Below are 26223 nucleotides of genomic sequence, written 5' to 3'. Positions count from 1 at the left end.
GTTCCTTTGAGAACAACAGAGGAAACAATGGGAGTGGCAAGGGAAGATATTACAAGTGATTCTCTGGCTATGATTAGACAAGAGAAGAACGGAACCAAGAGAGAGCAGCCCCACCCAGCTGGACGACAGTGGAGAGGTGTTGGAGCAGAATGGGGTGGTCAACCTTGTCAAAGGCTGCAGACAGGTGGAGAAGGATGAGAAGGGATAGTTTATCTTTGTCATCCTCACAGAGGATGTCATTGGTGGATTTGATAAGAGCTGTTTCAGTACAGTGGCAGCGGCAGAAACCTGATTGGAGGGAGTCTGGGAAAGATGAGCATGGATTTGGGAGGTGACAACACGTTCATGGAGTTTGGAGAGGAAAGGGAGGTTGGAGATGGGACAGTAGTTTGCAGTGATTGTGGAATCAAGGGTTTGCTTATTTAGGAAGAGATTATTCAAAAGTGAGAGGGAACCGTTAACATTTTCAGTGAACATGGGGAAGTTGGATGATCAGCAGCTTAGTGACAAGAGGATCATGGAAACTGGAGGTGGGTCTCATGGACAAGATGAGCACTGCAAGGACATGAGGGGAGATGGGAGAGAAACTGGAGAAAGATGTGGGTTCAGGACTCAGACAAGGGGGGAACTTTAGAGACAGTTTTTCCCAGTGAGCTATTTGGAAGGGAGGGAAACAGCAGAGGCAGCTGGTGGGATTGTCTCTATCTCAGTGACAAAGAAGCTCCATGAGCTCCTCACACTTGTTGGAGGTGAGGATGGAGGAGACAGGGGAGAGGGAGAGACCTTCAAAAGAAACTAACTTGTATTAGAGATATTAAAAAAGATAACAGTGATTTAAAGAGAAGGCTGATTTATTTGACTTTATTCAGAATATTAACACCTGGAGTTTTTAACATCACAGAAACAGATCCCAATGAACATGGTTGAATCCTGGATATGGTTAACAGCAAAATTCAATTACTGTGCATTCTTGTGAAGTCGCTGGTGTGTCTGCAGATTGGATGAGGTAGTGAATCCCTTCCCACAGTCGGAACAGGTGAACGGCCTCTCCCCAGTGTGAACTCGCTGGTGTCTCAGCAGGTGGGATAACTGAGTGAATCCCTTCTCACACTGAGAACAGGTGAATGGCTTCTCCCCAGTGTGAACTCTCTCATGTGCATTGAGTTGAGAGGACCACCTGAAGCCATTTCCACACTGAGAGCACCTGAACGGTCTCTCATCACTGTGAACACGTTGATGGGACATCAGTTCCCAAGAGCTTTTATAACACTTCCCACATTCTGGGCATTTAAAAGCTCTCTCCCCACTGTGAACTCGCTGGTGTTTCAGCAGGGTGGATGAATCCGCAAATCTCAAACCACACACAGAGCAGATGAATGGCCTTTCCCCTGTGTGAACTCGCTGGTGTGTCAGCAAGTGGGATAGTTGTGCAAATGCTTTCGTACACTCAGAGCAGGTGAATGGTCTCACTCCAGTGTGAACTCGCTGGTGTTTCAGGAGGTTCGAGGAATCAGTGAATCCTTTCCCACAAGTAGAGCAGGAGAAAGGTCTCTCCCCAGAGTGGCGCCGTCGATGAGTTTCCAGTTCAGACGGGTAATTGAATCCCTTCCCACAATCTGCACATTTCCACGGTTTCTCCTCAGTGTGGTTGCGCTTGTGTTTTGACAAGTAAGATGGTCGGCTGAATCCTCGTCCACACACAGAACACGTGTACGGTTTCTCCTTACTGTGAACGGTGCTTTTTCCTTCCATGTTCAAAATCTGATGATATTCACGTTACAAAAGATTGGGCAGCTGACAGATCCTGATGTGATGTTTGGTTTCAGTTTCCTGACTGCAAGTCCTCCCCTTCTGTTACCCTGTGAAATTGAATTAAAATAGAAAAAAAAGGAGTGAGAGAGAACCCAGAAAAACACAAAGGTAGGTTGTGAAATTGACCTGAATGAATCCGGTAATTTGTGGAGCTGACACTAGGAAAAAGTGACAATGAAAGCTGCTGGATTGATGTAAAAACCCAATGGATTCCTAATATCATTCAGGAAATCTGAATACAACCTGGGCACACACTGATATCAGGTCGTGGACAAGCAGAAAATTCCTCCACTCATATATCAGGAAGACTGGAACCATTGTCTTCAAGCCCCACTACAAATTCCCCTCCCCTAGCCACCAATTCCATCTCTCTCTGGGGATGCAAGCACACTCAAAACTTTTAAACTCTAGTGTCACTATTTAATGCAAGATGAACTTCCAACCACATGACCACATCATCACCAAGACCGCTTATTTACAACTCAGCAATATCACCCAACTCCACCCCAGTCTCCTCTCACCTGCGACAGAAACTCTGATCTATTTCTTTGTTAGTTCTAGACTTAACTATCCAATTGGCCCACTCCCGGCCGGACTCCCACATACAACCTCCCTGTAATCTTGAGGTTATCCAAAACTATGCTGCCCATGTGTTTACTCGCACCAGGACTTGTTCACCCATCATCCCTGCATTCACTGACCTACAAAATGCTGAGTACACCAAAAATTTACAATTTTCATCCTTGTTTTCCTCCATGTTTGTGACCATCCCTAGCTCTGTTATCTCCTCCAGACATACACCCTCCGAGATCTCGAAACTCATCTAATTCTGGCCCTTTGAGCTTTCCTGATTTGAATTGCTCCACCATTGGCGGCACGGTGGCACAGTGGTTAGCACTGCTGCTTCACAGCTCCAGGGTCCCGGGTTCGATTCCCGGCTTGGGTCACTGTCTGTGTGGAGTTTGCACATTCTCCTCGTGTCTGCATGGGTTCCCTCCGGGTGCTCCGGTTTCCTCCCACAGTCCAAAGATGTGCAGGTTAGGTTGATTGGTCATGCTAAAAAATTGCCCCTTAGTGTCCTGAGATGCGTAGGTTAGAGGGATTAGTGGGTAAAATATGTAGGGATATGGGGGTCAGGCCTGGGTGGGATTGTGGTTGGTGCAGACTCGATGGGCCAAATGGCCTCTTTCTGTACCGTAGGGATTCTATGATTGGTTCATGTATTCATTTCCCTGGAGCACAAGGTCTGGAATTACCTCCCTAAACCTCTCCACCTCGCTTTCCTCCTTTAATATTCTTCTTTAAATCCCCCTCTTTGACCAAGCTTTTGGTCATATGTTACTTTGTCACATTTCTGTGAAATGATTTGTGAAGTTTTATGATGTTAAAGATACAATATAAATACAGATACAGGGTTGTTTTGCCTCATCAATCAGACATTCTGACTCAAGAGTGTGAAGTGGTTTGATTGACAAGTTGTTCCCCAACGAGGCTTCCTCGTTGAATATGTTTAAATCACGGGTCGATAGTTTTCTGATCGATAAGGGAATTTGGGGTTATGGGGAGCAGGCGGGTCTGCATGATTCGCTTCAGATCAGCCATGATCTTATTGAATGGCGGGGCAGGCTCGAAGGGCCAGATGGCCTACTCCTGCTCCTATTTCTTATGTTCCCACATTGTCCCTACAAAGATGGTAGCCACGCATGCGCTCGTCAGCAGATTGCCCCCAATAAAGATGGCGGCTCTCAACCAGGGTCAAAAACTGGGAGAAATCTGAGGACGTCTCGATGTGAACGGGAAAACTGACAACAGGGAAATACTTTTTCCGGGTTTGCGGTTTACAAAATATGTTTACGAAGCCTTTCCGCTCACCTGCCGGATCCACCGCCTCCTCAGTCTTGTCGTTTTCTGCACTTACTTATTCCGCATCCAACAAAGATGCACCTCCCGATCGCCATTACCCACACTGCGCATGCTCCACTCCCAGGCCCGCCCCTCATTCACTCCGATTAGTTGGAGGCCCAGCCGCTCCCGCTCGGTCCTCCAGCCCCGCCCCCTCTTCCTATTGTTCCGGAGGTGCTGTCAATCAGCCGGGCATTGTGATGGTTTAAGATGGTGAGAGCAGCCACAGACTCAGGCTGACTTGCTGATTATTGTAAGAAGTCTGACAACACCAGGTTAAAGTCCAACAGGTTTATTTGGTAGCAAACGCCACTAGCTTTCGGAGCGCTGCTCCTTCGTCAGGTGAGTGGGAGATCTGCTCATAAGCAGCAAACAGGGCATATGAAGTCTTTAAAGTCTTTATACCTGACGAAGGAGCAGCGCTCCGAAAGCTAGTGGCGTTTGCTACCAAATAAACCTGTTGGACTTTAACCTGGTGTTGTGAGACTCCTTACTGTGTTTACGCCAGTCCAACGCCGGCATCTCCACATCATTCATTGCTGATTATTGGCAGCATTTTCTGTTTGGGAATTAGAGCTAGAGATGGATGGTCAGTTCCCCTGTGTCCGGGGCTGGGGGATTCACACTCATTTCCCCAGGACACTCATTATCACTGCAACTTTACAGGAGAAAATCCCCACTACAAATCTTGTGTTTCAAATTGTTACTGAGGAGGAATTAACAGTGAGTTTAGTTTGATTTGATTTGATTTATTATTGTCACATGTCACACACAGTGAAAAGTATTGTTTCTTGCTTGCTACACAGACAAAACATATCGTTCATAGAGAAGGAAACGAGAGTGCAGAATGTAGTGTTACATGTCAAACATGACAACGAAAACAACATATTGAAAACACTCAGCAGGTCAAACAGATTCTATGGAGAGGGAAACAGAGTGAATAGTTCAGGTCGCTGACCTTTTATCCAAAGTGGAAGAATTTAGAGATTTAATAATTTACAAACAAGCACAGTCAGGGGGTGGGTGGGGGTGGAGAGTGAATCCCTTTCCATTTTTATATATACTATTCTGGATGTGGGTCCCATACCCTCAGCACTAAGCAGCTGAAGAAATCAAAATGCTGCAGATGCTGACTGACTGAAAACAAAAATTGCCAGAATTTTCAAAAGATTTGGCAGTGTCTGCAGAGAGAGAAAAACACAATTTGCATTTCAGCTCTGTCACCTTTCATCAGAAAAGTTAGACTTTTTGTATTTTAGCTTTTCCCTGTCCCATTGTTGGAAAATTACATCAGGCAACAGGATACTAACACAGGTTCAAAACAACCTGCAATATACTGCGTGCAATGTAATGGAGTATTTTATAGGCTGGTCTCGCATTAGTCGATGGTAGAGCTAGTCTCTGTCGCATCTGTTTATATTCTGATTCCTTATTGATATGACTGGAATGCTTCACTCATTTCCTTCATTATGGCCCATCAATTTGCAATGGCATTTCAGAATTTAAACATTGCCTGACCCGACACAAGTTTGGAAGGACAAAATCAAGTGAAAAAGAGTCTTTCATATAATAGAATCCCTACAATGCAGAAGGAGGCCATTCGGCCCATTCAGTCTGCACTGACAACAATCCCACCCAGGCCCCATCCCACAACCCCACATATTTACCTCACTCATCCCTCTAACCAACACATCATGAGACACAAAAAGGTGTCAGAGGAATGATGAGCCAAAGGGCCTCTTAATGAACTGTGACATTTCACTGTGCCACCGTGCCACCCTTTCATTGGCAAGAAGTACAGTGGTGAAAATGGATGTTGCAACATTTACCCTCCTGCACAGAACTGTCACCTCATCACTCACACTTCTAAATTGTCCTGCTATTACTACTCTTACCACCTTCCCCACACCATCAACCACAGGTCGCAGTCTAGAATCTTTCCACAATTGATAGTACAATTGTTCAACCTGTAGAGACACAATGAAACACACCCAAGGGAAGTTCAGAGCAACTCGAGAAAGAAATTAGTTCAGGTTGAGACATGAGAACATTAGATACAGTTTTTTTCACAGTGGGCCAGTGGAAGGGGGGAAAGTCGCAGAGACAGCTGATTGAATTGTCTCAATCTTAGTAACAAAGAGGCTCCATTAATGGTCCACACTTGTTGCTGGAGTTGAAACCTTTTTGCTGTTCTCTTGCAGCCTCTGTAACAGAGCGTACAGCAAGTGGAATTAGATTGTACATATCCACAGAGAAAAATGAGGACATTCTTACTCAGAGCAGGTTCCCTGTAAATATTTGAAAGGAAATCCATTGTAATATATGTATCCATTTTATTTCAATAACTGTAGAGGAATCCGACTAAAGCTTTTCCAGTCAAACGTTCAAAGTTTTTTTTTAAAGTTAATTTATTAGTGTCACAAGTCGGTTTACATTAACACTGCAATGAAGTTACTGTGAAATTCCCCTAGTCACCACACTCCGGCGTCTGTTTGGGTACACTGAGGGAGAATTTAGCAGGGCAATGCACCAAACCAGCATGTCTTTTGGACTGTGGGAGGAAACCGGCGCAAACCCACATAGACACGGGGTGAACATGCAGACTCCACACAGACAGTGACCCAGGCAGGAATTGAACCTAGGTCCCTGGTGCTGTGAGGTAGCAGTGCTAACCACTGTGCCCCCGTGCCATTCATCAAGTGAATGTTGTTCATTTTCACACACTGCATGAAAACTGCAGAAACTCCTGCACCTCTTACAATTTTGTTTTTTTCTTAACTCAGTCTCATAGTGGAATTGGACAATGTTTGGAAATGCACGATTCATGGTGATGAATAAAGAGGGGACTAACTGAACAGCTTTTTGAAAAAGGTGTCAGAGGAATGATGAGCCAAAGGGCCTCTTAATGAACTGTGACATTTCACAATTCTGTTGCTAGATTTGACTACAACAATGCGAAGTATCCAGCCCAAATTCTGTTGCTGCAAAACAAAAATCTTGAAATGCAGTATGACGATACATTTTGTATTTCTAAAGAAATTCCTTTCCCTGCTTTCAATACCAGGCAAAAACAATGTGAAAGGCATTTAGTTTCAGACTGAAAAAAGCTCAATAAATCTTTACTGTTGAATATTTGTTATTGCCCAACCCTGGGACACAAGATACTCCAACCCAGGTCAAACCTCCCAATACACTGAACACAGGCTCAGGAAAATGCTGGTAGATTCTATTCAGCTCACTAAACCCCCATGTAGTGTTTACACAATATCCCAGTGAGTGAAACATTATTTGAACTTCAATTGAGAAACCTCGGCTAATACAACATCTTAAAACTTGCTCTTGATGAATGGTTCTTCTCATGTGAAATAGATTAAAATCCCATTAAATTTATTGATGTCAGCAGCATACTCTTTATATTCTTAGAATGTTTTTAGACATCACTGAAAAAAGCAGCCCACAAAAATGAGAAGTGGTAAAAGTTCATGATAGAAATGAAGCCAAGAAAGTGTTACTGTCACCTTGCAGACATTTTAGCATTTCTGTTACAGAAATAAATCTGCTTACTGAAACAGATTAACATGTTGATTCACTATCTGAACATGTTTCTGACAAACCCCAACTCCTGCAATTACTTGGGAACTCACTGGTGTCTCAGCAGGCTGGATGGGCGATTGAATCCCTTTCCACATTTCGAGCAGGTGAATGGTCTCTCCCCAGTGTGAATCTGTTGGTGAACAGGTGAAAGGCCTCTCCCCCGTATGAACATGCTGGTGTCTCAGAAGGTGATATAACCTAATGAATCCCTTCCCACACTCTGAGCAGGTGAATGGCCTCTTTCCAGTATGAATCTGTTGCTGTCTCAGCAGAGTGGATGACTGAGTGAATCCCTTCCCACACTCCGAGCAGGTGAACGGTCTCTCCACGGTGTGAATTCGTTGGTGTACCATCAGGGTGAATGACTGAGAGAATCCCTTCCCACATTCTGAGCAAGTGGAAGACCACTTTCCAGTGTGAATTTGCTGGTGTATCTGCAAATGGGAAGACTGAGTGAATCCTTTCCCACATTTTGAGCAGGTAAATGGTCTCTCCCCAGTGTGAATTCGCCGATGAGTTTCCAATCGGGATGGGTAATTGAAACCTTTCCCACAATCACCACATTTCCACGGCTTCTCCTCAGTGTGTCTCTGATTGTGTTTCAATTGGTCAGATGATTGGCTGAAGCTGCATCCTTGGACAGAGGACATGTAGCATTTCTTTCCATTGCGAAGTCTGCTTTTCACTTCCATGTTTACAATCCAATGATATTCAGGTAACGACAACTTGGGTGACTGTCAGATTCTGGTGAAACGTTGGGCTTGAGTTTCTCAACCTGGGAAAATTGTTTAAAACAGACAAAGGTGAATGAATGGAAACCTGCAAAAACAAAGGCAGGTTGTGAAATTGAGCTGAAGGAATTTGGTAATTTGTGGGGCCGGCACTAGGAAAAAGTGACCATGAAAGCTGCTGGATTATTGAAAGCACCCAACTGGTTCACTCATGTCCTTCAGGGAAGGGGACCTGATCAGTGGTTATGTAAAACTCGAGCATCTGTATGGAAAATAGGGAGGGGTGGCAGAGGCAGTGGATGAAGGAGATTAATTGTATCAATTTACAATTCTGGCAATTTTTTGACAGAATCTCCCACACCCTCAAACCCCACCACCGAGAAGAACTACGGTATCAGGTGTATCTGAACAGCATCATCTCCAAGTAGCCCTCAAAGTCAAACGCCATCCTGAATTCTCTGACATCTATGAATAGTTTAACAAAAAATATTCTCTACTTAAAGTCTTCAGTCCCTGCTATAAATTCCAATCCCTAACCATCAATACCATCCATCTCTCTGTTACAGCTTCGAGGCTGAACCAGACTGTTCACAATCTTGGTTTCAGATTATACTCCAAGCTGAGCTTCTGAATACATATCACTAAGAGCGTCTATTTCCACCTCAGCGACTTTGTCTAACTTCACTCCTGCCTCAACTCATCTGCTGCTGAGACTTCTTGTAAACTATCTCATTGACCAAGCTTCTGATCATCTCCCCTGATAGCTCCTTCTGCACCCCAGTGTCAAACATTGCAGTATTATATTCCTGTGAAATAAGGTGTTATTCTATTCAGGGTGCTATATAAATATGCATTTTTGTTGATCTGGACATAGCCCATCACTGAGTGAAAATCCTGTAACTCCTTACCAAACAGCACTTTGGGATCACCTTCACCACAGTGACTGCAGTGGTTCAGGAAGAAGCCTCACTAACACCTGATCATAGTGGTTAGCATACTGCTTCACAGCACCAGGGTCCCGGGTTCGATTCCTGGCTTGGGTCACTGTCTGTGTGGAGTTTGCACATTCTTCCCGTGTCTGCATGTATTTCTCCCGGGGGCTCTGGTTTCCTCCCACAATCCGAAAAATGTGCTCGTTAGGTGGATTGGCCGAGCTAAATTCTCTCTCAGTGTACCTGAACAGTCAACGAGGGGATTTTCACAGTGGCTTCATTGCAGTGTTAATGTAAGCCTACTTGTGACTAATAAATAAACTTTTCAACAGACAACTGGGGATTAACAATATCTGCTGCTCTTGTTACTGACACCCAATGATGTAAATAAAAATCTCGGATAAAACCAAAATAGAAATACATTTTACTAAATTTATTACTCAAATTAAATGGACAATGTCCGTTTAGCAACCTGATCTCCCCGACAATCTTCTTCCTTTCACAGTCTCACGTGGAATTGTTCGGCCCGACTGGCCTCCAAATTCCTCGGTTAAACCCAACTGCTTCTCCTTCAGTTCAAACTAATACAACAAACCAATCCCCAGCCAACACCCATCCTGATTCAAACCGGCTGCTAATTTGTGTTGAAAAAATCAGTGAAAAATGATCAAAAACTTGCACAGGCTGGATATTAGATTAAAAGATCAAAAAGTGAAAACATTCATCAGGTCAGGCCGCACCTATCGAGTGAAAAGCAGAACTAGGAGCTCAGGTCACTGACCTGCCCTCAGGTTGTAAGAAACTCTCAGCTCTACTGAGTGATCAATGGTGGATACATTTTCCATAGCTTCTTCCCCACCGGTCCAAGGAACCGCTCCAAAAGTTATTGTTCATTCGCCAATTGAGGATCAGTTTCCACAAATGTACATGACACCAATTGCAAACAGACTGACGTCCAGAGTCACCGGAACCTGCAGACTGGCACTGGGAATGGGAGAAGCAGGAAGAATAAGGAGAAACAATATGATCTAACACTCACAACAACCTCCAATCCCCCTCCATTACAGAGTTTAGAAACACTCACCAACATGACTCCAATGCAACATCCACGGGGAAAAGGGAAAGCAGTGACTGTGTCTGCTCTGATATAACCCCAGGCCCATCACTCAAACCACTCCAATCCCTCCCAGTTCACAGCTTAACCGACCAGTTTGCAGTGTCCTGCACCTTGAGCCAGCCCTGTCCAGGTGTGGCACTGTCCAAGATGAGTGGTTTATGTAACCAGGGGAGTGGGTATGGGTGACCTCCCACCCTTTGCTGTGTCTCAAGTGGTTCCTTCCTCCTTTCACCCAGGGCCCTCTAGACACTGCATGTAGGTGGCTGATGGACCTTGGGGTGCCTCACAGACCAGTACAGTTACATTACCCTGCACCCCACCCCGATTGATTTACCTGACATCCACGTAACCAAGTCTTGTGAATACCAGGAATAAATTGCAGGGTTATCGGGCAAAAGCAGTGAGGTGGCAGCAGGTAAATTGCAATTTCAATGCGCCAGCACAGATATGACCGGCCTAATGGCCTTCATCTGTGTTGTAACTATTTTATGGTTCTCTGATGTATCTATATCCCACTGCTCCCTTCCCAGTGATTCCCACCTTCTGCTGTTGTCCCTGGCTCCCTGTTATTCAAGTAATTCCTCCCCTTTCCCCTGCTCACCCTGTGCAGTGTGTGTCAGACTTCCCTCGGACACCTCCCCAACCCCACCCCTTTAATCATCAGCAGCTTTCTGCTTGTCTGGGTTTAATTTAGATTTACAGCTTTGCGGGATTTAGCTTCAAACTTGTCTTAAATGACTGCAGCAAATTTGGAAATGTCTGTCCTGCTCACCTGGACAGCTCATTTTGTTTAAAGTCAGGCCCAAAATGCAGTTACCATTCTCAATTAAATAAGCTCCTTATTTTAATCTGCACTGGACTCGAAAATAAAACAGTGAATATAATGTCCCCAGCAGGTTAGACTTGCCTCTGTGAAGAGAGAAACAGATGTTAAGCTGACAGCTTTGTGATCTTTCATTTGAACTGGGAACAGATAGAAATGTAATAGTTTATTACCCAGTGAAAAGGGCGTACTTTACAGCTTCAGGAATCATAATTGAGTTCAGCAATTTAATATCATAATTTCTGCCCCGATTTTCTTTCCTGTTTCTTTATGTCTTTCTTTTCCTCTCTCATTTCTCTCTCTGCATTCAGACTGTTACTGTTGCACCGTTCACACCTCATCTAGACACATATTTTGCTTGTCCCATTGTAACTCTTTTTGACCTTGCTCCATGAAAACTTTTGTCAGTGAATCTCTGCCGTCAGGGCTGGCGGTGGTGGGGGGAATTCCTCAGGAGTTGTTTCGGGGACTCCTGCTCTTGTTTCCAGGCAGTATGAAGGTTGGAAATATTGTGAACTGTGAGGAGGACAGTGCAGAACTTCACACGGACAGAGATAGACTGTGTAACCAGGATGGTTGTGCATGCACCTTGCTCCTTGCTGGATCTTACCCTGGATCTGTTCCCAGGACAAAGCCCCGAAGCGGTAAAGCCCTGGCAGCCTCTGCTCTGGAGTTTGATTATGAGTTTCTGAAACCTTCCTGTCCACCCACCGGCCCCGATTCCTTCCCCATTGTGAGCAACAGTGACTGTGCTTTCCCCAAACCTCTCTGCCTTTCTGTCCTTTTCTCTCCCTCTCCAATCCCTTGTGCCATTTTGGTTTCTGGTTCTCTTCCTGCCCAATGGGACCCTGAACTCATGTTTGACAATAACTCATTTGTTAATTTATTCCCACAGATTTAAAAGTGGAAACTCATTTTAAAGGCTTCTCTTTTCATGTTATATCCTAGAGACTGTTAATGGCTTCAATAAGATGGTAATTTTTAAAAAGTGATAAGCTTTGTAAAAACACCTGGAGCAATGCCTGAAAGCACACGGGAGTGAGGCGCTCACAGGATCTGCTCCAGCACTGGTACACTCTGTCTGCAGTGTGTACGGTCCAGGAGGGTGACCAAGGCCAGGCTGTGTGGAATGAAAGGCCAGCAGCAGAATCCAGGGAAATCTGACCACAAAACAGTTCACAAAGAACAAAGAACAGTACAGCACAGGAAACAGGCCCTTCGGCCCTCCAAGCCTGTGCCGCTCCTTGGTCCAACTAGACCAATCGTTTGTATCCCTCCATTCCCAGGCTGCTCATGTGACTATCCAGGTAAGTCTTAAACGATGTCAGCGTGCCTGCCTCCACCACCCTACTTGGCAGCGCATTCCAGGCCCCCACCACCCTCTGTGTAAAAAACATCCCTCTGATATCTGAGTTATACTTCGCCCCTCTCACCTTGAGCCCGTGACCCCTCGTGATCGTCACCTCCGACCTGGGAAAAAGCTTCCCACTGTTCACCCTATCTATACCCTTCATAATCTTATACACCTCTATTAGATCTCCCCTCATTCTCCGTCTTTCCAAGGAGAACAACCCCAGTCTACCCAATCTCTCCTCATAGCTAAGACCCTCCATACCAGGCAACATCCTGGTAAACCTTCTCTGCACTCTCTCTAACGCCTCCACGTCCTTCTGGTAGTGCGGCGACCAGAACTGGACGCAGTACTCCAAATGTGGCCTAACCAGCGTTCTATACAGCTGCATCATCAGACTCCAGCTTTTATACTCTATACCCCGTCCTATAAAGGCAAGCATACCATATGCCTTCTTCACCACCTTCTCCACCTGTGTTGCCACCTTCAAGGATTTGTGGACTTGCACACCTAGGTCCCTCTGTGTTTCTATACTCCTGATGACTCTGCCATTTATTGTATAACTCCTCCCTACATTATTTCTTCCAAAATGCATCACTTCGCATTTATCCGGATTAAACTCCATCTGCCACCTCTCCGCCCAATTTTCCAGCCTATTTATATCCTGCTGTATTGCCCGACAATGCTCTTCGCTATCCGCAAGTCCAGCCATCTTCGTGTCATCCGCAAACTTGCTGATTACACCAGTTACACCTTCTTCCAAATCATTTATATATATTACAAATAGCAGAGGTCCCAGTACAGAGCCCTGCGGAACACCACTGGTCACAGACCTCCAGCCGGAAAAAGACCCTTCGACCACTACCCTCTGTCTCCTATGGCCAAGCCAGTTCTCCACCCATCTAGCCACTTCTCCTTGTATCCCATGAGCCTTAACCTTCTTAACCAACCTGCCATGTGGGATTTTGTCAAATGCCTTGCTGAAATCCATATAGACGACATCCACGGCCCTTCCTTCATCAACCGTTTTTGTCACTTCCTCAAAAAACTCCACCAAATTTGTAAGGCACGACCTCCCTCTTACAAAACCATGCTGTCTGTCACTAATGAGATTGTTCCGTTCTAAATGCACATACATCCTGTCTCTAAGAATCCTCTCCAACAACTTCCCTACCACGGACGTCAAGCTCACCGGCCTATAATTTCCTGGGTTATCCCTGCTACCCTTCTTAAACAACGGGACCACATTCGCTATTCTCCAATCCTCAGGGACCTCACCCGTGTCCAAAGAAGCGACAAAGATTTCCGTCAGAGGCCCAGCAATTTCATCTCTCGTCTCCCTGAGCAGTCGAGGATACATGCCATCAGGCCCTGGGGCTTTGTCAGTTTTAATGTTCCCTAAAAAACCTAACAGTTCCTCTCTTGTAATGGAGATTTTCTCTAACGGGTCAACACCTTCCTCCGAGACACTCCCGGTTAACACGCCCCTCTCCTTCGTGAATACCGATGCAAAGTATTCATTTAGGATCTCCCCTATTCCCTTGGGTTCTAAGCATAATTCCCCTCCTTTGTCCCTGAGAGGTCCGATTTTCTCCCTGACAACTCTTTTGTTCCTAACGTATGAATAGAATGCCTTAGGATTCTCCTTAATCCTGCCTGCCAAGAACAGGGCAGGAATTAAGGGAAGTTTCTCTGACTGGCAGAAAGTGAGAAGTGGGGTCCTGCAGGAATCAGTGCTGGGAGCAACTTCATCACCTGGAATTGCAAAAACCCACATGTCATTTACAGATGACACCAATTGTGCGGTGGAGATTATAATGTGTAGACCTGCGCCAAGATCCAGGGAGATGGAAGCAAACTGACAAAACCAAACAGATTAACGGGAAATTAAATTCAATCCAGTGAAATGTGAGGCTTGCCATTAGGGAAGGAGAAATAAGGAGGACTGTTATTGATTAGAATATAAGAAATTAAATGGGACAGAGGAGCAAAGATTTCTTGGTTTAAAATCCACCCACATAAATCACTAAATGAAGTGAGATTTGATTTGATTTATTATTGTTCCATGTATTAGTATGCAGAAGAGGGGGTGATTCTCCCAAAAGTGCTGAATTGGTGAGAAAACTGTTCTAGATCACGACTGTTTTCTCAGTGCAACTTCAGACCTGAATCTCCGCACTCCAGGCAATGCAAACGTCACAATCGTGAACCTCACTAAAAGCCCTGGGGGGCGGGGCCTATTCACGCCGAAGTCTGACAGTTCCGGAAATCTGCGCATGCGCAGTGGTCCCGATCTGTCAGACTCCCCGTTTGTTGGCCAGTTCGATCGCTGGCCAGCCCGGGACCCCCACCCTCCAGCCACCCTCCCAATAACAATTCCCAGGCCAGCCCCGACAACCCCCCGTCCCAGAGCGTCCCGATGTCCAGCGCGCCTCTCCTCTCCCCCCCCCGCCCCCGCCGCCCCCCACCCCCCAGCAGTGGCGACCGCCCCCCCACCAGCTGACCCCACCCGGGGTCAGACCCCACCTCGGGAGCCAGGCCCCCTCCCTGGCAGACCGCCACACTCCCCAGCCCACCCCGATCGCCGGCCTCCCTCCAGCCCAGACCGATCACTATGCAGAGTAGCAATGGGACCCCCACGCCCACCGATCGTCCCCTAGGCCCTGCCCACAATAGGCCCCACCCCCTTGTCACTGCCCGGTGCCCCCTGGGCATGGGCACTTTGCCTCTTGGGCAGTGCTAGGGGCACAGGCTGGCACTGCCAGGGGGCACCACCCCCATGCCCGACCCCCTGGGGGGGTCAGGATTGCCCCCCCTTCACTCCGGCAGCATCTCCTGCTAGTTCCCTGAATATGGGGAGCTACTCTAAACCCCGTTGGAATGAAGTACTCCTGGCAGGGTGGGAGATGCTGTCGGGCCCGGCCAGTTCCGTGTCAGGCCCGAAAATCACATGTAAGCTACACTTAAAATATATTTAAAACAGGTTCAAATGACTTCCCTCTCTTCCCGCCGGTTTCCAGCGCAGTCCCGACTGCGACTGTTCCCTGGCTCTGGGAGACGCGTATGTGTCGGGAACACATGTGTGAATCCCGATGAATGGGCGACACGTGATTCTCAAAACCGGATCCGCCAGAATCACCCCCATAGTCTCTTGCACACGACACAGACAAAGCAGAGCAGGAGCCATACCAAGCTGTGATACAACCGGAAAGAATGCTTTCTATGGTGCATCTGTAAAAGTTGGTGAGAGCCGTAGCTGACATGCCAAATTTCCTTCGACTTCTGAGAAAGTACAGGCATTGGTGGGCTTTCTTAACTATAGTGTCAGCATGGGGGGACCAAGACAGGTTGTTGGTGATCCGGACACCTAAAAACTTGAAACCCTCAACCATTTCTACTTCGGCCCCATTGATGTGGGCAGGGGCATGTTCTCCACTACATTTCCTGAAGTCGCTGACAATCTCCTTCATTTTGTTGACATTGAGGAAAAGATTATTGTTGCCGCACCAGTTCACCAGATTCTCGATCTCATTCCTGTACTCTGTCTCGTCATTGTTTGAGATCTGACCCACTATGGGGGTGTCGTCAGCAAACTTGAAAATCGAGTTAGAGGTGATAAAAGACAGAGGGTAGAGTGGAAGGGTGCGTTTCTGAATGGAGGGCTGTGAAAAGTGGCGTTCCTCAGGATCAGTGCTGGGACCTTTGCTGTTTGTAATTATGTAAAAATGATTTGGAGGAAAATGTAACTGGTTTGATTAGTAGGTTTGTGAACGACACAAAGGTTGGTGGATTTACGGCTAGCGATGTGGACCATCAGAGGATACAGCAGGATATAGATCGGTTGGAGACTTGGGCGGAGAGATGGAGATTAATCCGGATGATGCGCGATATAACTCACGAGGCTCGAGGTACTCGGGGAAATAAAGGCTTTTATTGACTACAACAATAGAGCTACCATATATAATACACGATCCCAGACTAAAGGGTCCCAGACAGAGCAGTGACCTTTATACCTCTCCCAGGAGGCGGAGCCCGACTGGGATGTACCATAAGAACTATATTACAGGTAGAACAGCCCAACCCTAACCCCAACAGTAACATGTAGAACAGCCCAACCCTAACCCCAACAGTAACATATATACAGACTCATAGTACTGGCCAGACCCTGGCTCAGCACTACCTGGTGGGAACCAACAATGGTTCACCACATTCACCCCTCCTTTGAAAACAAAGGCCGGCGGGGTACAAAACACAGAACAATTGTTCATCAGTCTATAAGTTCAGACGTCTGGGGGACCGCACCGTCGTTGTGACCTCCTCAACACCGGCGATGACACCGGTGTAGGCACTCGCGGTGGCGTTCTCCCCAAGGCGGTGTCCAACGGCTCCTCCAATGTCTCACAGGCCGGTAGACCCCGAGGTGGTGACAATCCGCTGAACTCGGGCACGCCTTGAAGTGACGACCATCTCCTGGACTCAGGCAAGCTGTACACGGGAGTAAAAGGGTTAAGTGATGGTCCCGATGCTGCCCGCGCCGTGTCAGGAGGGGAAACAATAGTTGGGGGGTCTCTAACAGGAGGTATGGGAGCGACAGGGGTTTCCAAGCCCCCTGCTGGCGCCAGGTCTCGAATCGAGACCGTGTCCTCTCGCCCGTCAGGGTATGCCACATAGGCATACTGAGAGTTGGCGTGGAGGAGATGGACCTGTTCAACCAAAGGGTCGGACTTGCGGGTCCTAACATGTCGCCGCAGGAGGACAGGTCCTGAGTACGTCAACCAAGACGGTAATGAGGTCCCAGAGGAAGACTTCCGAGGGAATGAAAACAGTCTCTCATGGGGAGTAGCGTTGGTTGCCATACACAGGAGTGAGTGTATGGAGTGGAGCGCATCAGGGAGCACCTCTTGCCAACGGGAGACTGGAAGGCCTTTAGACTTCAACGCCAGTGAGACAGCCTTCCAGACTGTAGCATTCTCACGTTCAACCTGTCCGTTACCCCTAGGGTTGTAGCTCGTGGTTCTACTAGAGGCAATTCCGTATGAGAGCAGGAATTGCCTCAAGTCATCGCTCATGAACGACGAGCCCCTATCGCTATGGATGTAACAGGGGTACCCGAACAGGGTGAAAAGATCACGAAATGCCTTGATAACCGTGGCAGCGGTCATATCGGAACAAGGAATGACAAAGGGGAATCGTGAGTACTCATCAACCACATTGAGGAAGTACACGTTCCGATCTGTCGAGGGAAGGGGGCCCTTAAAATCTACACTCAGTCTTTCGAATGGACGAGTGGCTTTAACGAGTTGTGCCCTGTCAGGTCGGTAGAGGTGCGGTTTGCATTCCGCGCATACCCGGCAGCTTCTGGTTATAGACCTGACATCCTCCACCGAGTAGGGTAGATTCCGGGCTTTTATGAAGTGGAAGAGCCGAGTGACCCCCGGATGGCAGAGGTCATTGTGGAGAGCCTGCAATCGATTCTCCTGCATACTAGCGCATGTTCCACGCGACAGGGCATCCGAGGGCTCGTTGAGTTTCCCTGGACGATACATGATGTCGTAATTATAGGTGGAGAGTTCGATTCTCCACCTCAAGATCTTATCGTTCTTGATCTTGCCCCGTAACGTGTTATTGAACATGAACGCCACGGACCGCTGGTCCATGAGCAGGGTGAACCGTTTTCCCGCCAAGTAATGGCGCCAATGCCGGACGGCCTCCACAATGGCCTGGGCCTCCTTTTCCACCGCCGAATGTCGCATTTCGGGGCCTTGGAGGGTGCGAGAGAAAAAGGCGACGGGCCTGCCCGCCTGGTTAAGTGTGGCGGCCAGGGCGAAATCCGATGCATCACTCTCCACCTGGAAGGGGATGGACTCATCGATAGCGTGCATCGTGGCTTTCGCGATGTCGGCTTTTAGTTTTTCAAAGGCCAAACGAGCCTCTGGCGCTAGGGGAAAAGAGGTAGACTTGATGAGCGGACGGGCTTTGTCCGCGTAATTGGGAACCCACTGTGCGTAGTAAAAGAAGAAGCCTAAGCATCTTCTCAGTGCTTTTACGCTAGTGGGCAGGGGAAGTTCAAGGAGGGGACGCATACGGTCTGGATCAGGGCCAATGACCCCGTTTTCCACCACGTATCCGAGGATAGCTAGGCGGCGCGTGCAAAATACACACTTCTCCCTGTTGTCGGTCAGATTCAGGCGAGATGCAGTGCGTAGGAATCTAAGAAGGTTGGCATCGTGGTCCTGCTGGTCATGGCCGCAGATGGCGACGTTATCCAGGTACGGGAAGGTAGCCCGCAATCCGTTATGGTCCACCATTCGGTCCATAGCACGCTGGAAGACCGAGACCCCATTCGTGACACCAAAAGGAACCCTTAGAAAATGGTACAAGCGACCATCCGCCTCAAAAGCCGTGTATTGTCGGTCCTCTGGGCGAATGGGGAGCTGGTGGTAGGCAGACTTTAGGTCGATGGTGGAGAACACCCGGTACTGCGCAATCTGGTTGACCATGTCAGATATGCGCGGGAGGGGATACGCATCCAGCTGCGTGTATCTGTTAATGGTCTGACTATAGTCTATGACCATTCGGGGTTTGTTCCCACTCTTGACCACCACGACCTGCGCTCTCCAAGGACTAGCGCTAGGTTGTATGATCCCTTCCTTGAGGAGCCGCTGAACCTCAGATCGAATGAAGATCCGATCCTCAGCGCTGTAACGCCTGCTCTTAGTCGCGATGGGCTTGCAGCCTGGCACGCGATTCTGGAATAAAGAGGGTGTGGTAATCTTAAGCGTCGAGAGGCTACAGATGGAGCGCGTTGGGCAATTTAGAGGCTGCGAGTCTCCCACTGAAAGTGGAGGGAGTGGCCCACCGTACTGTAGGGTTACACTCTTCAAGTGGACCATGAAATTTAGTCCTAGGAGTATTGGCGCGCAAAGGTGCGGTAACACCAGGAGCTTGAAGCTCTCGTAAACCGTGCCCTGCACCGTCAGATTTACCATGCAACTCCCTAGCACGGTGACAGACCGGGACCTTGACGCCATCGAAATTGTCTGCTTGACAGGCTGAATCCGGAGGCCACACCGCTTCACGGCGTCTGGGTGAATGAAGCTCTCCGTGCTCCGGCTGTCAAACAGACAATAAATCGTGCGTTTGTTTACCTGTATGTCCATCATGGACTTGTCGAGTCTGAGGCTTTGCCTGGTCCAGGATGATCGATGCCACCATTGGTTCGTGGGCGCCACTGCAGGCAGCTGAGATGGATGATGATGACCCCTGCTGGTCATTCGCGGTCGGTGCCGACCAAAATGGCTGCCCCCATAGGTCGCACGTGGGCGATGGCGCCAAAACCAGCGGCCCCTGGTAGTCGCGCGTCTCTTGCGACTCTGTCGTCTGGAATGGCGACGTCTTGGCCTCGCACGTGGAAGAAGCCCTTGACGATGCCGACGATGAGGAAACCGGCTCCGGGGAGTCACACGCCGGACTGCTGTTCCTGGATGGAAGTTTGGATCGGCATACCTTCGAATAATGCCCCTTCTTGCCGCAGGCGGAGCACAACACCGCTTTAGCGGGCCATCGCTGCCGAGGGTGCTTCACTCCCCCACAGAAGTAACACCGCGGGCCGCCTGGAGCTGCTGCCGTCGTCAGGCCCGAGGGTGGGAACGCAATCACGCAGTTTTTCGGTCCCGCTGAATGAAGTGGGGTCTGTGACTGCCCCTGCCACGCTGTCTCCACGTGGTTGTCGGGGTACATCGCCAGACTTTTGGAGGCCGTTTCTAGCTCATCCGCTAGCTCTGTGGACTTAGTGAGATCGAGATTACTTGCTCCAACAGCCGAAGGCGGATGTAAGACGAGCTGATTCCCGCCACAAACACATCTCGAGCGAGGTCGTTCATGTTCTGGTCTGCCGACACTGCTTTGCAGTTACAGCCCCTGGCTAGCTGTAGGAGCTCGCACGCGTACTGTTCCGTCGTTTCGCCGGGCTGCCGCTGTCGAGTGGCTAAGAGATATCGAGCATGCATCTCGTTCGGCGGTTTAATGTCGCACTTCTTAAGAAGCTCGAGGGCCCCTTTGTAGTCGGTGGCCCCACGGATCGCTAAATATACAGCGTCGCTTACCCTCGCGTGGAGGACCCGGAGTCCGTCGGCGTCGGTGGTGACCGCTGCGGAGGCTTCGAGGTAATCCTGAAAGCATTTCAACCAGTGGTTGAAGGTGTTCGAGGCGCCCACCGCACGTGGGTCCAACGTAAGCCGTTCGGGTTTAAGCATTTTCTCCATGTTCTCTGTGTCGTTTTTTTTTCAACGAAGAGAGTTCAATTGTAGTCAATAAAATTGATGCGCGATATAACTCACGAGGCTCGAGGTACTCGGGGAAATAAAGGCTTTTATTGACTACAACAATAGAGCTACCATATATAATACACGATCCCAGACTAAAGGGTCCTAGACAGAGCAGTGACCTTTATACCTCTCCCAGGAGGCGGAGCCCGACTGGGATGTACCATAAGAACTATATTACAGGTAGAACAGCCCAACCCTAACCCCAACAGTAACATGTAGAACAGCCCAACCCTAACCCCAACAGTAACATATATACAGACTCATAGTACTGGCCAGACCCTGGCTCAGCACTACCTGGTGGGAACCAACAATGGTTCACCACACCGGATAAATGTGAGGTAATGCATTTTGGAAGGTCTAATACAGATAGGAAATATACAGTAAATGGCAGAACCCTTAAGAGTATTGATAGGCAGAGGGATCTGGGTGTACAGGTATACAGGTCACTGAAAGTGGCAATGAAGGTGGAGAAGGTAGTCAAGAAGGCATACGGCATGCTTGCCTTCAATGGCCAGGGCACTGAGTTTAAAAATTGGCAAGTCATGTTGCAGCTTTATAGAACCTTAGTTAGGCTGCACTTGGAATATAGTGTTCAATTTCTGGTTGCCACACTATCAGAAGGATGTGGAAGCTATGTGGAGAGGGTACAGAAAAGATTTACCAGGATGTTGCCTGTCATGGAGGGCATTAGATATGAGGAGAAGTTGGAGAAATTTGGTTTGTTCTCACTGGAACGACGGAGGTTGAGGGGTGACCTGATAGAAGTCTGCAAGATTATGAGGGGCAAGGTCAGAGTGGAAACTCAGAAGCTTTTTCCCAGGGTGGAAGAGTCAATTACTCGGGGGCATAGGTTTAAAGTGCAAGGTTTAAAGGAGATGTACGGAGACAAGTTTTTTATACAGAGGGTCGGTGGGTGCCTGGAACTCGTTGCCGAAGGAGATCATGGAAGCAGATACGATAGTGACTTTCAAGGGGCATCTGGACAAGTACATGAATAGGATGGGAATGGGAGGATATGGTCCCCGGAAGGGTAGAGGGTTTTAGTTCAGTCGGGCAGCATGGTCGGTGCAGGCTTGGAGGGCCAAAAGGCCTCTTCCTGTGCTGTAATTTTCTTTGTTCTTCGTGAATTTGGCCACACAGTCATAGGTGTATCAGGAGTATAGTAGGAGGCTGAGAACACCGCCTTGTGGGTAACAGGTGCTGAGGATGATTGTGGAGGAGGTATTGTTGCCTATCCTTGCTGATTGTGGTCTGTGGGTTAGGAACTTCAGGATCCAGTCGTACAAGGAGCAGCCGAGGCCCAGGCCATGGAGTTTGGAGATGGGTTTTGTAGGATTAATGGTGTTGAAGGCTGAGCCATTGTCAATAAATAGGAGTGCAGGGCCAGGGAGATGGCGTCTGCTGTGGACCTGTTGCGGCGGTAGGCAAACTGTAGTGGATCCAGGCAGTCCGGGAGGCTGGAATTGATTCGTGCCATGACAAAGCTTTCAAAGCACTTCATAATGATGGATGTCAAGACCCACCGGACAATAGTCATTAAGGCATGCTACTTGGCTTTTCTTTGGTACTGGGATGATGTTGTCCTCTTGAAGCAGATAGGGACCTCAGATTGTTGTAAAGAGAGGTTGAAGATGTCTGTGAATACCCCTGCCAGCTGATCCGCGCAGGATCAGCGTGTTCGTCCGGGTACCCCATCTGGGCCTGTCGCTTTCCGTGGGTTGATCTTTGAGAAATCTGCTTTGACATCTGCAATGGAGAAACTCATGACAGGAAAGAATGAGCTGGGGTTCATTTCTAGAGCAGTGAGCTCATGTTAAATTTATCGAGATCCTTGGTTGGACCACGCTTGAAGACTATGTGCAGTTCCAGACTCTATAGAGATAGGACATTAAAATATTGAAGACAATGGAGAACAGATTAAGTATGGAGTATGTGTCAACATCTTGATGAATTGAAATGTTGTCTCATTCGACTGTCCATTTTAATGTCTCAAAGTTGTCCAGTTGTTGTGTAGCTGAGCATATCTGGGATCTTCATGTAGAATCCCTACAGTGAAGAATTTGGTCCATTGTGTCTGCAACACAACCCTCCAACAGAGCATCTTATCCAGGTCCACCCCCTCCCTATCCCCGTAATCCCACACATTTATCCTGCTAATCCCCCGAACCTATACATCTTGGGACACAAAGGGGTAACTTAGCATGGCCAATCCATGGATTGTGGGACAAAACCAGAGCATCCAGAGGAAACACATGCAGACACGTGGAGAACTCCACATAGACAGTCACTCAAGGCAGGAATTAAACGCGGGTTCCTGGCACTGTGAGGCAGCAGTGCTAACCACTGTGCCACTTTGCTGCTTACCTGGTCTTCAGTACAGATTCACTCATTAGTTAAATTAAACATAACAAATCCCATCTGCACACTCATACCAGCATCCCAATTTCATGCTACACATGTCACCTGAGACAAGTGAAGAGATCCCCAAGAGAGGACAGGATAAACAACAGCATTTATTTAAGTTATTACAGCGCCTTTAATGTACTGAAAGGCCCAAAGGTGATTCAAACTCACATTATAAAATAAAATACAACACTGAAACCCAGAGATATTCTGCCAGGTAACCGAAAGCTTGGCCAAAGAAGCAAATTTTAATAAGATCTTCCAGAAAGGAATAGGGAGGTGGAGATATTTGGGAGGGGATGTCAGAGTTGTGAACTTTAGGCAGTGAAGGCACAGCCGCTAGTGATGGAGTGAATAAAATCTGGAATGCTCGAGAGGCCAGAGTGGGATGAGGATAGAAATCTGGGGATGGCAGAGATGACAGAGTTAATGAGGAATGAGGCCATGGAGTGATTAGAAAACAATGATGAGAATTTAAAAATCAAGATGTTGTTTGATGGGAAGCCAGTGTAAGTCAGTGAGCACGGTAGGGGGTGGGTGCGGTGGGGGGGTTGGGAGGTGTTGTGGGAAAATCACCACTCGGAGTCAGACTTAAAGATTCAACATGCAGTTTATTGAACAAAGCTTTGGGAGAGGCACTGGGCATTCCTCAGTGCTCGCAGTCAACTTCTTGATTTGGCGTGGCGGCTAGCCTTTTTTTAATACATTTTAATCATACAGACACCAGCAGTTATTGCGTCAACAACTTTGGGCGGTTACATATATTAACCAATTGGGCTCCCCTAGCAACAATTAGCTTCCAATCACATTCCTTCAAAAACAACCGTTAACAAAAGCCCATGACTCATTGTTTCGGTTCCTCTTTTCTTAAGCTAAGCTTGACCACATGAACCTCAGAGTCTGGTCTTTTGGCTTAACATGCAGTTTATTTATACATTAACAGGATGTAGCTCAAAGTTCGCTCTGCAATGTCCATGCCTAAATCAACACATTTTAATGTCTTTTCACAGAGTCCATTTTGTACCAGATAGCCATTTTGTATCTTCTAATTTCGGGATTCCATCTGGCAGCGTCTCACTTTTACTCCAACAGGGGGGAAAGTGACTGAGACTGTGTGTGAGGAAGGATACGGATAGCAGAGTTCTGGGTGACCTCAAGTTTACAGTGGGTGCAATGTGGGAGGCTGGCGGGGAGTGTTAGAATTGACAAGTCTGGAGGTAACAAAGATCTGAAGGAGGGTGTCAGCAGCTGGGACAGAGAGAAGAGGGGTGAAGTTGCAGAGGTGGGAAGAGGAGGGCTCTATGATGGTGCAAATATGTGATTGTTAAAGATGACAGTGAGATTGTGAAAATCTGGTTTAGTCTGAGATATTTCCAACTGGGGGAGAGGGGGGGGGGGGGGGTGGAGGGTCAGTAACCTGGGAAATAAAACAATGATTTTAATTTACATTATATTTGAGTTGAGAAAAGTTCTGCTAATCTAATGCTGAATGTCAGATAAGCTGTCTGATAATTTAACAAAAGTGAACAATTCAAGAGAAATGATGCCGAGATAGAGCTGGGTGTTATCAAGTGTACATGTGAAAACTGACGCTGTGTTTCTGAAACAAAAGCAGAAAATGCTGGAAAGTCTCAGCAGGTCTGACAGCACTTGTGGGGAGAGAATAGAATCATTGAATGATTCTGATTAGATAAGAGAAGAATGGAACCAGGAGAGAGAGCAGACCCACCCAGCTGGACGACAGTGGAGAGGTGTTGGAACAGAATGGGGTGGTCAACCTTGTCAAAGGCTGCAGACAGGTGGAGAATGATGAGAAAGAATTGTTTACCTTTGTCACACTCACAGAGGATGTCATTGGTGGATTTGATAAGAGCAGTTTCAGTACAGTGGCAGGGCAGAAACCTGATTGGAGGGAGTCTGGGAAAGATGAGCATGGATTTGGGAGGTGACAACACGTTCATGGAGTTTGGAGATGAAAGGGAGGCTGGAAAGAACCGTTAACAATATCAGCGAACATGCTGGGTGATCAACATTGAATGGGAATAAAGTAAATGGAGCAGAGGGTGGGCCACTGGACAGGGTGAGCACTGAGAGGGCATGAGTGGAGATATGGGATCAGGGATCACACAAAGGACAACTTTAGAGACAGTTTGTCCTGGTGGGCTAGTGGAAGGGAGGAAGCAGCAGAGACAGCTGATGGGATTGTCTCTATCTCAGTGATGAAGAAGCTCCATGAGCTCCTCACACTTGTTGTTGGTGAGGATGGAGGAGACAGGGGAGAGGGAGAGCCCTTCAAAGAGAACTAAATTGTGTTGCAGATAATAAAAAAGATTTGACAAAAAGCTGGTTTGTTTGAATTTTATGCAGAAGACTAGATCAGTGTGCCTCTATAACTGGGTGGGGGTTCATTAACATCAGCAGAAACAAACTCTCATGAACATAGTTCAATCCTGGATGTGATTAACAGCAAAATCCAGTCCCTGTAGTTACTTGTGAACTCGCTGGTGTCTCAGCAGATGGGATAAGGTAGTGAATCCCTTCCCACAGAGTGAACAGATGAACGGTCTCTCCCCAGTATGAATGCACTGGTGTATCAGCAGATCAGTTGAGCGAGTGAATCCCTTCCCACAGTCTGAGCAAATGAATGGCCTCTCCCTCGTGTGAACTCGCTGGTGTGTCCCCAAGTCAGATGATCGAGTGAAACCCTTCCCACACATGGCGCAAGTGAATGGCTTCTTCCCAATGTGGGTTCGCTGGTGTATTAGCAGATCAGTTGAGCAAGTGAATCCCTTTCCACACTCTGAGCAGGTGAACGGCCTCTCCCTGGTGTGAACTCACTGGTGTATCAGCAACTTCGATGTCTGAATGAATCCCTTACCGCTCTCGGGGCAGTTGAACAACCTCTCCGCAGTGTGAACTCGCTGGTGTCTCCGCAGTGTGATGAGTTAGTGAAACAGTTTCCACATTTGGGACAGGCGAATATCCTCTCCACAGTGTGAACTCGCTGGTGTCTCCGCAGTGTGATGAGTTAGTGAAACAGTTTCCACATTTGGGACAGGCGAATATCCTCTCCACAGTGTGAACTCGCTGGTGTCTCCGCAGTGTGATGAGTTAGTGAAACAGTTTCCACATTTGGGACAGGCGAATATCCTCTCCGCAGTGTGAACTCGCTGGTGTGTCAGCAGGTGTGATGAGTTAGTGAAACAGGTTCCACATTTGGGACAGGCGAAT

At 47.7% G+C, this 26223-nt stretch overlaps 1 protein-coding gene across 4 annotated transcripts in view; it reads right to left on the bottom strand.

The window, feature by feature from the left end:
• Positions 1–247: 247 nt before the first annotated feature.
• Positions 248–26223, bottom strand: part of LOC144481955 (uncharacterized) — a 51495-nt gene continuing 25519 nt past the window's right edge. For 2 of the 4 annotated variants that reach the window (XM_078201144.1, XM_078201146.1), the window contains exons 5-6: positions 9753–9955; positions 4451–8083 (exon numbers count right to left, since the gene is read on the bottom strand). In XM_078201144.1, coding sequence (XP_078057270.1) covers positions 7275–8000 — 726 coding nt within the window. In that variant the 5' untranslated portion in view covers positions 8001–8083; positions 9753–9955 and the 3' untranslated portion in view covers positions 4451–7274. Of the gene's footprint in view, positions 1860–3684; positions 8084–9752; positions 9956–26223 lie in introns of those variants that run through there. The other 2 variants (XM_078201140.1, XM_078201145.1) reach the window with 2 other exon arrangements.

Source organism: Mustelus asterias, chromosome X, assembly GCF_964213995.1.
Source record: "Mustelus asterias chromosome X, sMusAst1.hap1.1, whole genome shotgun sequence".
NCBI lineage: Eukaryota > Metazoa > Chordata > Chondrichthyes > Carcharhiniformes > Triakidae > Mustelus > Mustelus asterias.
The sequence above is the reverse complement of the archived record's forward strand: the minus strand, read 5'-3'. Positions and strand labels throughout refer to the sequence as shown.